The sequence below is a fragment of the Haemorhous mexicanus genome, chromosome 13, assembly GCF_027477595.1.
Source record: "Haemorhous mexicanus isolate bHaeMex1 chromosome 13, bHaeMex1.pri, whole genome shotgun sequence".
NCBI lineage: Eukaryota > Metazoa > Chordata > Aves > Passeriformes > Fringillidae > Haemorhous > Haemorhous mexicanus.
The window spans coordinates 14,160,997-14,173,073 of NC_082353.1; the positions used below are offsets into that span (position 1 = coordinate 14,160,997).

The 12,077-nt window shown below is 41.2% G+C and overlaps 1 protein-coding gene across 3 annotated transcripts in view; it reads right to left on the minus strand.

Moving 5' to 3' along the window:
- ARNT2 (aryl hydrocarbon receptor nuclear translocator 2) overlaps positions 1-12,077 on the minus strand; it is a 101,003-nt gene that overhangs the window by 37,755 nt on the left and 51,171 nt on the right. For all 3 annotated transcript variants that reach the window (XM_059858507.1, XM_059858508.1, XM_059858506.1), the window contains 3 exons: positions 3,383-3,485; positions 1,344-1,409; positions 878-963 (listed from right to left, as the gene is read on the minus strand). In XM_059858507.1, coding sequence (XP_059714490.1) covers positions 878-963; positions 1,344-1,409; positions 3,383-3,485 — 255 coding nt within the window. The remainder of the gene's footprint in view (positions 1-877; positions 964-1,343; positions 1,410-3,382; positions 3,486-12,077) is intronic.

The window sequence follows — 12,077 nt, forward strand, 5'->3', positions numbered from 1 at the left end:
ACCAACAAGAAGTTCACATCTGCACACTGCTGTCTGCACACCACTGCACACATTTGGTACAAACCACCTCTTAGGACTCATAATCCCTGGATCAATGTGATTTATGGCCGTGGTGTACACCCACAAAAGGGCAGGACAGCTCCTGGTTTGATCCTTTGATTCATGCCAGCAGGCGCTGTCACATCGCAAACAACCTCTTCAACTCCTGCAAACGCCAAGGTCGGGTAACCCCACTCATCATGAGGTCTGGCTGAGCTCCACTGTCTCCTCTTGGCATTTTTCAAAGGTAAATATTCCCATAGGTAATATTGAGTTCCAGCAGGTAAATGTTTTTCTCCGTAGATCAAAGTGGTATGCCAAGACTTGATTCCCAGAAAAATAGTCTCAAAACAGAATTTATCACAAATACTGAACATTCTCAAGTAACACCATTACTGAGAACTTCCATGTGTCTAAGTGAAATTACACATTTTCATACATAGGTGCTTGCAATTCAGTACTTAAGTATAAAAGCATTAACTGCTGTTTTCTAAAGGTACACAATCCTTTGTGTCCACCTTCTCAAAATAAGACCATTTTTATATTGATTTATCAACATAAATTGAAAACCTTTGGCCCCAGTTTGTGGAATCCTGCATTACTGCCAATTTCTACAGGTCCTCTGTGGCAACGAAATTGAAAAGGGTGTCACATGGAAAATGGGGATGCCCTGAGTACAACAGCTGATTTCTTCTTATCAAAAGCTTCTCAAGGTGAGCTCTGATCAGTTACCCCACTAAAACTCTCCCTGTTTTTCTAGCAGCAAGGAAACCTGAGCCAGGTTTTCAGCTGTCTAAGGACAGTTTGGTGCACACAGTCTTCCACAAGGGATACAAACCTGCTGGTGGCCAAGCCTTGATATAGCCAGTGCAATGGACAACAGCATACTGTGCTTCACCTTCTTTCACTGGGCCCAGGCCATTCCTGAATGAACAAGAAACACAAAAACATCACACTGACATGCAGAACAGCTTTATGCTTTCAAACTATGGCTACTAATGATTTACCAGTATTTGTAAGTTATGCTGGAAACACCCAAGAATCAACCTAGGGTTCTGTACTGCCAGCTCTGTTATGCTGTGTTCAAGCTGTACCTGTTTTCTGTAATATTTCTCTGAGAAAGATATTGAAAATTGATTCAGAGCTGGAGCTGGTGTAAGACAGAGAATCTGAGTGACACATGCAACAGATTTTGTTTGCAAAAGGACCAGTGTGTGTAGGTAACACCCCTGGAGTGGGCAGGAGTGCAAATGAGAGGGCTTAGGGTACCAAGAGCAGCTTTGTGGTAAATGAAGTAATAGTACCTGTATCTTTTTCTCATGGTGGTTATTCTGTTCAGAGGTAAATGATCCAGAGGAGCATTTCCACACCTAAAAGTAAATTAATATTTTAAAGGGCTCAAAAATGAATATAAACACACATAATAAAAAGACATTTTGAAATCCTTACTACATATATAAGAAGACAATAATAGATACTTGTTCCTGGCAAAAAGTTGCATATTCATGTTTATGTAGGACATGCTGCTTCCACAGGCTGAGCTTCTTAGATGTGCTATAAAAATCTTCTTTATTTTAGAAAAATGAAAGAGACTAGAAAAAGATTCCCTTTCACACTCCCCCAGTATAAAGACTGTTCGAAATTGATATCCCAAGGGTGGCTAAAGAATAGGCACGCTTCAAAAAGCCATAAAACAGGGGTGAAAACTAGAGAAAAATATGTCAGACCCCCAAATAGCCACACAAATCAATCTCAGTGTTCCTGTAGCTTCCCTGGACAGAAAAATTCCACTGCCATACACCAGCTACAATGTCTGCAGACATTAAGGTAATGTTTGCAAGATCAAACTATTTACACTGTCAAGTAACTTTGCTTAACACTTGTTCATGTGTATTTTGTGATATTTATATGTATGCCTAACTGTAAAATTTCAACAATCCATCTGAAGTTGAGGAAATAGTTTGAAGGGTAAAAGCAGTTCATTTTTAATGGAAAAATAATAACAACAATGAAAGAAGAAACCACAAGGAAGGTTCACATTATCTGAGGCCCATTCTTCCCAGAAGGTTTTCTTTTTATTCCTTTAATTTTTTTTCTTATCAGTCACTGCCAAGAAGAAGAAGTGAACAACTAAAATAAGATTTAGAAATACAAAAACAGTGGGGTTAGGGGCATGAGTAAAATCACTCTCATGCACTGGAGTTCACAGAATCAGGGTGTTAGGAAATGACTGCAATCTGAACTGTTTTGAAAGCTGAGGAACAACTGCAAACAGGACACTAGGCCTGGTTTTCTTTGCACAAACAAGTCCTCCTAACATGATGTACATCTTGGGAGGAAGAAAAAGCAGTGCTCTCAGTGCTGCTCTGCTGGGCTGTATTTCTCTCCTCCCAGTTAAGAGGGAAAAAGGTTCTGTAGCTCTGAAGCCTGATCTTGCAGGTATAAAGTCTATAAGCACTTTACAAAGGCACCCAAGAGCCATACATTCAGCACCCTCACAGGACTGGAAAAAATCCACCACATGACCAAAGTACAGGTATCTGTAGTTTAATGTGTCAAATACTGTGCTTTGTGTGTTTCATTCTGTAATGAATTTTGCAGTGCTGTTATCACCATTTATACTGCACATAGCCTGCAGCTACAATTATGTACTTTCCCCTCCTAACCACAGACAAAAATTTATTGCAATAGCAACAGGCATTTTAGCCTGTTAGCACTAAAAGAAGAGAAGTGCTCACAAGCCCCCCAAAAAAAGCACTGGGCAGACAAATCACTTTAAAGAAGCCCAAACAACGCAGGAGAAGTTGGAAAATTGCAAATCAAAAACCCTCTAACAATTACTCATTTATCTAGCATCAGCCAGCTGACATCTGGTTAATTCATACCAGGCTTAGGCTAATTCCTACATAGCTGGCAGGTTTGCAACTGAATTCTTGTTTATCTTTAAGATTCTTTTAATATTCTTGGTTTGCTGAAAAAATACACAGAGCTGGGTGCTCATAACACTTGCGAAAGCTTTGTTCCCAGGGTATTGATTTGAGTAACTTTACTAGAAAAGAACAGCTGAAATTCCAGGGGTGAAGCTGTTCTCTGGAAAAAGGAAGCTACACTCCACACTCATGAGAGTAACTACAACAGAAATGAGGTGCTTTTTTGCTCTTGTTGTCCTTGAGGAAGACTAGTATCAGTTTCACTTACTAAAGCAATTATTCTAGAAATACTTCATGGCAGTGTGTCATTACAGCTTTAGTTTGTAATCAAGGCCAAATTAGTGCAACAAAATGTCTGAAGTCTAAGGTGAGACAGGACTGGAACCCTGCTGGAACACAGGGTAAATGCATACCTCATCCTGCAAATGAAGGAGCGCCTGGATCCCATGCACATTCTCATGGAGGACTGCTGGCCTTCTTTCTTTACTGTCCCTGTCTTCAAGTCCAGGATTCGTCCTAGAAATGCCAGGGAGAGCAACTGGTGTTCAGTACAGAAATTTAATTCCATTTACTAGAAACTAAGATAACAAGAAATTCATGAGCTGAATATCATTAGCCCAGTTAGGGGAAAAAAATACCAACAAAAAAATCTTGATCCTGGTCTCACAGGGGAGGATCAGTTATGTGCTGGTTTAACTAAAGATTTCAGCAAAGCTGACTCTGAGCCACAGGAGTGATGGCTCTTTTCTCAGCTGGCCCGAGACCAGCTTCCAGGGCAGAGTCAAATGTCTGGAGGCAAGCAAGGCAATGACAGCAGGCATAGCTTTTGACTTGATCTGCTTGCTCCACTCTTTACCAGAACTGTGGATAAAGCAACATTTATCAGTCCCCTGGCAGCTGCTCCTCTTTCCCTGTGCTTGTGCCTGTCCAGAACACTCTCACCACAGCACCACCTCAGTCACAGCTGTCAGGATGGTGAGATGCACAAAAGACCAAACTTTTCTCCTTGATGATGAGATACAGGATTTGTCACAACAGTCCTTGTGCTGGAGCCCTTTTTAAGTTGTTAAAAACTGACATGCCAAGAGCATTTCTAAAGTTTATTTTAATTAGATCAGTGAGATGATCTAATTCACTACACAGCAACACAAGCCTGTGCAAGGTCCAGGGCCAGATCCTGCTCCCTACAACCCTCAGAATCACACACCACAGGCACAGCTTGGCACAGGGATGACAGCCCCCAAGTCAGCTCAAGAGAGGACAGGAGGGAGGGAATGCATGCAAAGGTATGAAGGGGTTAACTGAATAATTTTTTCATTTAAAACAGAAGATTGATTACTACAGAGAGGTTCAGATCAGGGATTTGTTTATCACCAAAGAACTAACAGAATGGATTTTCACTTCTACAGCTCGAGTGCTAAGAGAGGACTACAAAACCTAGCACAGACTAGAAATGAATCACTGGACCAGTCCACAAGGCTCAAGGGCTGGATGCAGCCACAGAAGTGACAGTGGGCCAGAGAAATGCAGTGGAACAGCTGCCAGGCATTAGATGACAGCCACCAGTGCTGACAACACATGGCCACAAACAAACCCACTAAGGTGGGTATCTTTCAGTAACTGAAACTATATGACCCTAAGTCTTCACTGTGGTGTAAGTAGCCAGGTTTACACCATGTAAGGCACCTACTCTGTACTCAATTGAAGAAAACATGAGAATACAAAGTCTCCCTCACCAGACTGACCTAAAAGTCTCTGTCCAAAAATGAAGTTCTGAAGCAAACTTACTGTCAAACACTAAATTCAGAATTACTCTACCTCTAAATATTTACTTCCATCCATGAATAGGAAGGGCATCATTACATGATAGTTTTAAGATAAGGAACTAGGCAGCAGTACTTCAGTATTAAGGTATTCTCCAGGTAACTCCTTCTGGAGGAAAGCCACCCCTGCCAACAGAAGGTCAGACCTTACTTGGGGTTACCTCCAAGGTATTATCTCAGATGGTTAACAAGTCAGCAAGCCTGGGGGACAACTCCTAAATGTGCTTCAATTCAAAGCACTGAGCTATATATTAATCCTGGTCTGTGATTCAGGTCTGAGCTGGGAAGAAATCACACCAATTTCCCAGCTCAGCTGTGCTGACCCCACGATGCAGGACGCTGAAACTCTAACATACTTCCCTCCCCAGCATTGGACAGTCTGTCACATTTTCTATAGCCACAGTTACAGTCTGTTTTCTCATCTCACCAACTAATCAGACAATTTAGAGAAATAAAATACCATCAGGCAGGAGGCAAACTCATTCACAAATGAAGGCATTATACAATAAAGCACATAAAGACAGAATATATGTGCAGGATCCGATGGCTGTCCATGTCAACAGGCCAGTCAAATCAAACCACAACAAGCAACATTCTCTTAGGGCAAAATAAATTTGTCATACATGCAAAGAAAAGTTGTCTTCTGTGCACTTTCTTTTTTCATTCCAATACAAATTCTTGAAGAGACACCAATATTAATCAAAAAGCACTGACAGTGAATGTAACTCAAACAGCTAATAGAAATTTCTCTGGTTTCGTCATACAAAAACATCTATAGCAAAAAAAAAAAAAAAAAAAAAGGATATTTCACAATTACGTGGCCACTAAGCCTAAAATTGCTGACACATGTTCCTTTGGCATGTCTGGAACCCCCAACAACAAAAGCCAGAGTTTTTAAATTTAGCTTTTTGTTTGGCAATGTCTTTCAAATATGTACCAGATAACAAATAGAGTTCTAAATTTTGCCCTGACTTACAAAATCACTGCAGGGGGTATGTGAGTCAGAGAAATGTTTGCTGTACTGATATTAAGACAAAGCTCTCTCTGCAGCTTGTTTCAACAGTCCAGCATGCATATGTCAACCTTGTAGAGCTCTAACAATATACTAGAGATTCTGAAATAGAACAAGCAGTTTGTGTCTCATCTGTCATTTGAATCTTATGATCAAATTGTATTAAAAAGAGGAAGAATTATAGATTAATCACAGCTAAATATCAATATAAAGAATTATAATTAATTGCAGATTAATAGACTAAATCAAGAAAACTGACATAAATTGCACCTTAGTCACACTGGCAGCTCAGCTGGCATGTCCTGATGATAGCTCTGTCACAGAATCATAAAGTATTCCTATCTCTGTTCCAACATCCTTTGTGGTAAATGCTCATTTAGGTTTCTCCACGGGACAAACAAAAAGCATATGTGAAGCTGAACTTGGAAATTATATTCTTATTAATAAGGAGTATTCCAGGATGCTCTGACAACTTCTGCTAACTGAACAACGCATGTGTGTATTTTTAAAAAATTTCTCATTCTAGTTTCTTCAGAAAAGCCATTTAACAGCCCAGTGCCACCACCAGCTGGATCCTTTATGAGCTTCCCCATAAACTGTTAATTGCATGTAGCTCATTTTCATGTTAAACTTTTCCCCTCTCCAGCTCCAGACACAACCCTGGGATGCAGCAAGTGCAGGAGCACTGCTGTGACTGACACTGCTGTCTTATTGCCCTTTACAGCAGCTGCACAACTCAGAGGAAACCAGGGTTTGCTCTGCTGAGAAGGAGAAAGCAAACAAATGAGCACAATGCTGATTAAAATGGGCACATAAATCTCTTTGGTTAGTCTGGGTATAATTGGTAATTTGTTGAAATCTCCTCACTACAATCCCCATCCAGAAGGCAGTATTGCAATTCTGGATGGGACTGTAATAAACCAGTTGTTCTCCAAGCAGGATTGTGATCCAGGAACCTGATGTCAGCTGCTGTGACAGGAAAGGGCTGGCACACAGGCACACGGAGCTGAGAACAATGGGCAAGTCCATTATTTGGGTAGAATTAGAGAAGCCACATAAAGCTCTTACCAGGAAAGAGATAACAGATTCAAGTACTGAGGACACATGCCAGAAACATTTCCTGCAGGGTGTTTTTCAAAGATGCTCTAAAAACATTCTCATGATGATCAAGGGGCAAATGTTCACGTTGGCACTGATGTGTCCCCTCCCTGTGCAAACAGTGACTGGATTATGCACAAACCTTCCCCTTTTGAGTCTCCAATTCCTACTGAGAATGCTCAAACTTGTGTTCTGTGCTTGCAATGTTTTGAGATGAACCTAAGCCAAGGATTGGCCTGGGCCTACTGAAGTTCATGGGGTTTCAAATCTGGGAATTTGGCTCAAATCCACTTTCACACAATAGCACCAGCCTGTTAGAAAATTTTCCTCCATGTTTATGCACTGCATGCTAGGGTTTATAGCCTGGTAATCAAATACAGTCTGTTCTTTTTACGTTTTTCAGGTTTGGTTTTTTTGTTTGTTTGTTTGTTTTTTAAATTCAAAACTCCCTGAACTTCAGCACCTAATTCTACCACAGATGATTTTTTTCTCTGCTGGGTTCCCAGTTCCTAAGAATGCTGCAGTCTGTAACTAGAAAGAAGGGTTGTTACATAAGCACATTCTTCTGCAAAGATTTCAGTGCAAGTTGAAACGGTTTGGTCTAAAACAACCCTACAGTGCCCACATCCAGTCTGCAGCATGGAAAAACCCAGCTCACAGATCTCAGAAGAAATTTGGTTTGGCCTCATGTGCACAGAAATACTGCCGGCAAAGCCCACGATACAATTTTCCATTTCCCTCTAACTCATCAGTAGATGGACTCCTGTCTTGCACAGAATCATGGATCTGACATTAATATAGTCTGAATTAATATATGGACTCTCACCTTGACCTCAATACCTTCAGCAAGCCAGCAAGTTTCACCTCTTAGATGATAATGTCTTCTCTTACAAAGAAGAAGTTAAATATTTCATAATTATTCTCAGCCACCGACTGTCCACATATTTCTTTCCAGGAAAAATAAAATAAAGGATAAACCAAGTTTGGGTTGGACAAGATAACAAAAGATGACTTTGTGTTCATCAAAAATACTCCACAGGCTGCTCAAGGAAGACAAACAGAACACAGGAATACTGCACCCAGAAATCCTTATAAAAACTAAAACATCTTTATCTTACCATAAAACCGGAAAAAGCAAGACCAGGATGGAGGAAAACAAGAGGAAATAATTAAAAATAAAAACAAAGTGATGGTCAAGGTACTGTTGCTGCTGAACACAGCTCCAAATGTAAGCTCACCCTCAAACTGTAGGGTCAGAGAACAAAGGATTTCCGTGGTGATGTTCTGTATTAGTACATTAAGTCCTTAGAAATCAGCAGGAAAGATCAGCTTAAAAATCTTTGACTGATCTACAGTTTATAGAGAATCAAGATCCAGGTCACTGTTTGAGATAAACAGTCAAGTTAAGGAAGACAAGGTGAAACTCTGCTTGAACCTGCCATTTATGAGTTTACACAAATGCACTAACTACAGCTGAGCATTCAGCTTTACACCAACTTGAGGTGCTCTTCTTCAAAACAACTGATGCACTACAAATGCATAAACAACACATCTCCAATAAGACTAAATAGCCTAAACTTGATCAATTTATATTAAATTACTCTTGATGAGATTATGCCAGAGCAATTCTTCTGCATTAATTCAACAATTTAAAAAAAATTTACAATGTAAGCCTCACAACTGTAAGGGATACAATTTCATCTTGTGTTTAGCTCAGCAAGAGCTTTAAGCTCTATTAAGTAATAAATACACACCCACCCTGTGGATTTCAATATTAAAAAAATTACAGAACACATTAAGAATCACAACTGCCTTGCAAACACAGCATTTGAAGACTCTCCTTCCAGGAACTCACATTTACACAAACCAGAAGAAGTTTGCAATATACAAATAGAACAATTACAAATTTTAAAAAACCAAACACATGGACAGCCTTTTTTTGCATTCTGGGGTGTATTGTTTACATAAAGGCAAGGCTCATAAAAGCAAAGACTTACCTACCACACACACCACCATATCAGAGTACACACCAAACAATGCAAGCCTAATAAAACTGTACTGACAAAAAGTGCATCCCTCTGCCCCCTCATCGAGAGGAAAGCAAACCCATGAGCAATAGGAACTGCAATACTCAAAACACAGGTGAACTTAACAACACCCTGACTTAAAATTACAAACTAAGGGCAGAAGCACCAGACTGGCATCAGTTACCCAGTGCACCCAGAACCTGTGCTGATTTTTAGAGCCTTCCTCTCTTGCTCACATCAAGGTCACAGTGCAGCTCCCAAGGCAATACCCACAAAGCTGCTGTTGACTGCAACATTCCTGCTGTCAGAGAGTGAATGGTCTGTTCTCAGACTGCCTCCCCTGTGCTGCAGGAGCCCCTGGTTCTGCCTGGAAGGTGTCTGGTAGCACAGGTCATCCCCTACTGGTACCACAGCCTTCATGGACCAGAGTCATCCCTCCATCCCTGGCTTACAGGAAACTGAGGACATGGCAGGTGAGCTGGGGGGACAATGACAAAAATGGACACGTTCCTATCATGTGGAGATGGTTGATGCAATCTAACTCTTCCATGATATTAAATTTATGATCCTTTCAGAAGCTTCAAGGACCAAGAAGCACTGCAGGTGGAAATAAGTTCTCTCCACCTATACTTCCCACTCTTGCTTCCCAGCTGGCCTGACTCTGCAGAGTCAGGACCTGCCCACATGGGATTGCACCCTACCAGCCTGCTCTACAGCAGCACAACACTTACACCTCTCCTCTGCCACACAGGATTTTGTGCTTGGTAAAGTCTTCACAAGTAAGAAGCCAAGGGGACGTTGCTGTACAAATATCCCTGGAGAATACAGTAGAACTGTAAAATCAGTCAGCTCACACAGCCTGGAACTACATCAGGGACCACACAGGACTTCCCAGCTGTGATCACACTGCACACATACCAACCAAGAAACTTGAGGGATGGCAGGGATAAAATGCAGTTGCTCTTTGGCTCTTGCTCCAAAGCTGGTACCGCCTTCAACCCAAATGTTATGGGACTGATTTAGATGCCCCAGGCTGGGGCATGCTCAGCCTCATCTGCTTGTTTTATCCTGCAGTAGGAAGGAGCCCCACAGCCCTACCCCACTGCACACACCACTACAGGGCAATACACTGATAAATAAATGTACTGACATACGAAATAAGTAACTGGCCTGGAGCATGGATTTGCTGTTAGCAGACACCACAGCAACTTCCAGGGCACTTTGACACCTTTACTGTTATTTTAAAGGTGAGGACAGTGAACCCAAAGGAATTATTTCTCCTGCCTGCAGTCAGTCAGCAGCAGAGGAACAGGGTCCAAGCTCACATGACTGACAAGAGTTCTCAAAATGCTGTGGCTGTAGATAAAAATACTCAACAATATAATGCACAGTGATTCTCAGTAAGTCCATATAAATATCACGACACCTATATGCTTAACAGGACACAATCAGCTTAAATTTATGCCTCCAAGAGAAGACTACAGGCTGCATGTCCTATTTACACGCAGTAGTAGCCTCTGGATGTAATAGTATAAAACCTGAAACAATTGGCCCAAAGGCCACAAAGATGCTCAGAGGGCAGGAGCACCTTTGCTATAAAGAGAGGCTTGGAGAGCTGGATTGTCCAGCCTGCAGAAGAGAAGCCTCTGGAGTGACCTTTAGAGCCCCTTCCAGTACCTAAAGGGAGCCTCTAAGACAGAGGGAGAAAGATTTTCTACAAGGGCATGGAGTAAAAGGATAATGACAAATGGCCTTAAGTTGAAAAAGGGCAGGTTTACATTAGACATGAGGAAGAAATTCACTCTGAGTGTGGCAAGGCCCTGGCACAGGTGCCCAGAGAAGCTATGGGTGCCCCTTCCCTGGAAGTGTTGGATGGAGCTCTGAGAAACTTGGTCTAGTGGAAGGTGTCCCTGCCCACGGCAGGGGGGAGCATGGAATGAGACTTCAAGGTCCTTTCCAAGCAAAACTATTCCATGGTTATAAATATAAACCATCAAAGCTCACTCTCCTCACTAGCCTAGCTTCTCAGGGGGATTACTTGAACCTCTCTAAATATGTTAAGGTTTACATCATCTAATTGCAAAAGGCGTTGTATAAGCATTAGAGTCAAGTTATGACATTCCTACAATAGAATGAAGAGTTGAACCAATCAACAGCAAAGTTTAAAAAAAAAAATAAGTAATGCAACTGAAATGCACCTATTTTTAAATATCTGTCTGGTCCCTACTTACCAGCTGGAGACAGCGACCCACAAGGGGGAAATTGAAAAGCTTTCTCACCCCCTCTTGTTTTTCAATAAGAAACCCCTCATGTTACACAGTTGTTTGCTTAATACAACTTGTTATTACAAATGCTCACGAGGCTGAAAGGTCCCTGCTGTGCCTGCCTTCATGTTTGACTAACCAGTCTGCATCATGTCATTCTCCACAGTGTTGGGCAAATATGCATCATTTAAATTAAATTAAAAAGGAAACTATGTGGGCTTTTGAGCCTTGCTATTCAGTTAATTTTCAGGGACTATCTGAAGGGATAGTGTTACAGATCACATGCAAGTCTCTTTGCTGATGGACCTGGAAAAACTGGACTTGAAACTGGAGCAAATAATTCAAAGCATATGGTGAAAGTTAAGTCATAACAAAAAAAACCCTCAAAAAACCAACCCATAAAACACTTTAACCAAATGTATTTTGAACTCTCAAGAATGGTTACTGAAAGTATGGAGCACATTCAGAATATTAAGTAAAATAGCTTACTGAAGCCCATACAGATCTGTAGACAAAAATACACAGCCTCTCTCTGTGATCTCTGCAGGTGCTTTCATCCCCAAAACAACTACCTATGGCAATGTTCATGGCTCCATGATTTGGGAAGTCGGGGTAGCCCTTCTGTGACAAATATCAGATGTACCTGAAGGACACACTGAGCCAGAGAAAACTATCACAGGAACACCTGTACAAACAGCTCCTCAAATGACAGCTGGACTTTCTAGAAAAAGGGTTGGAAACCCCAGAAACTCCAAAGCACCATCAGCAGATACTCCCAGGACAGAACAGCTATCCAGAACAACACTGAAATACGTAATTTATTCTTTTAGAATTCACAGCTGCATAATAAATCAATACACAAACGTTGTAAGTAGCTTCTAAAC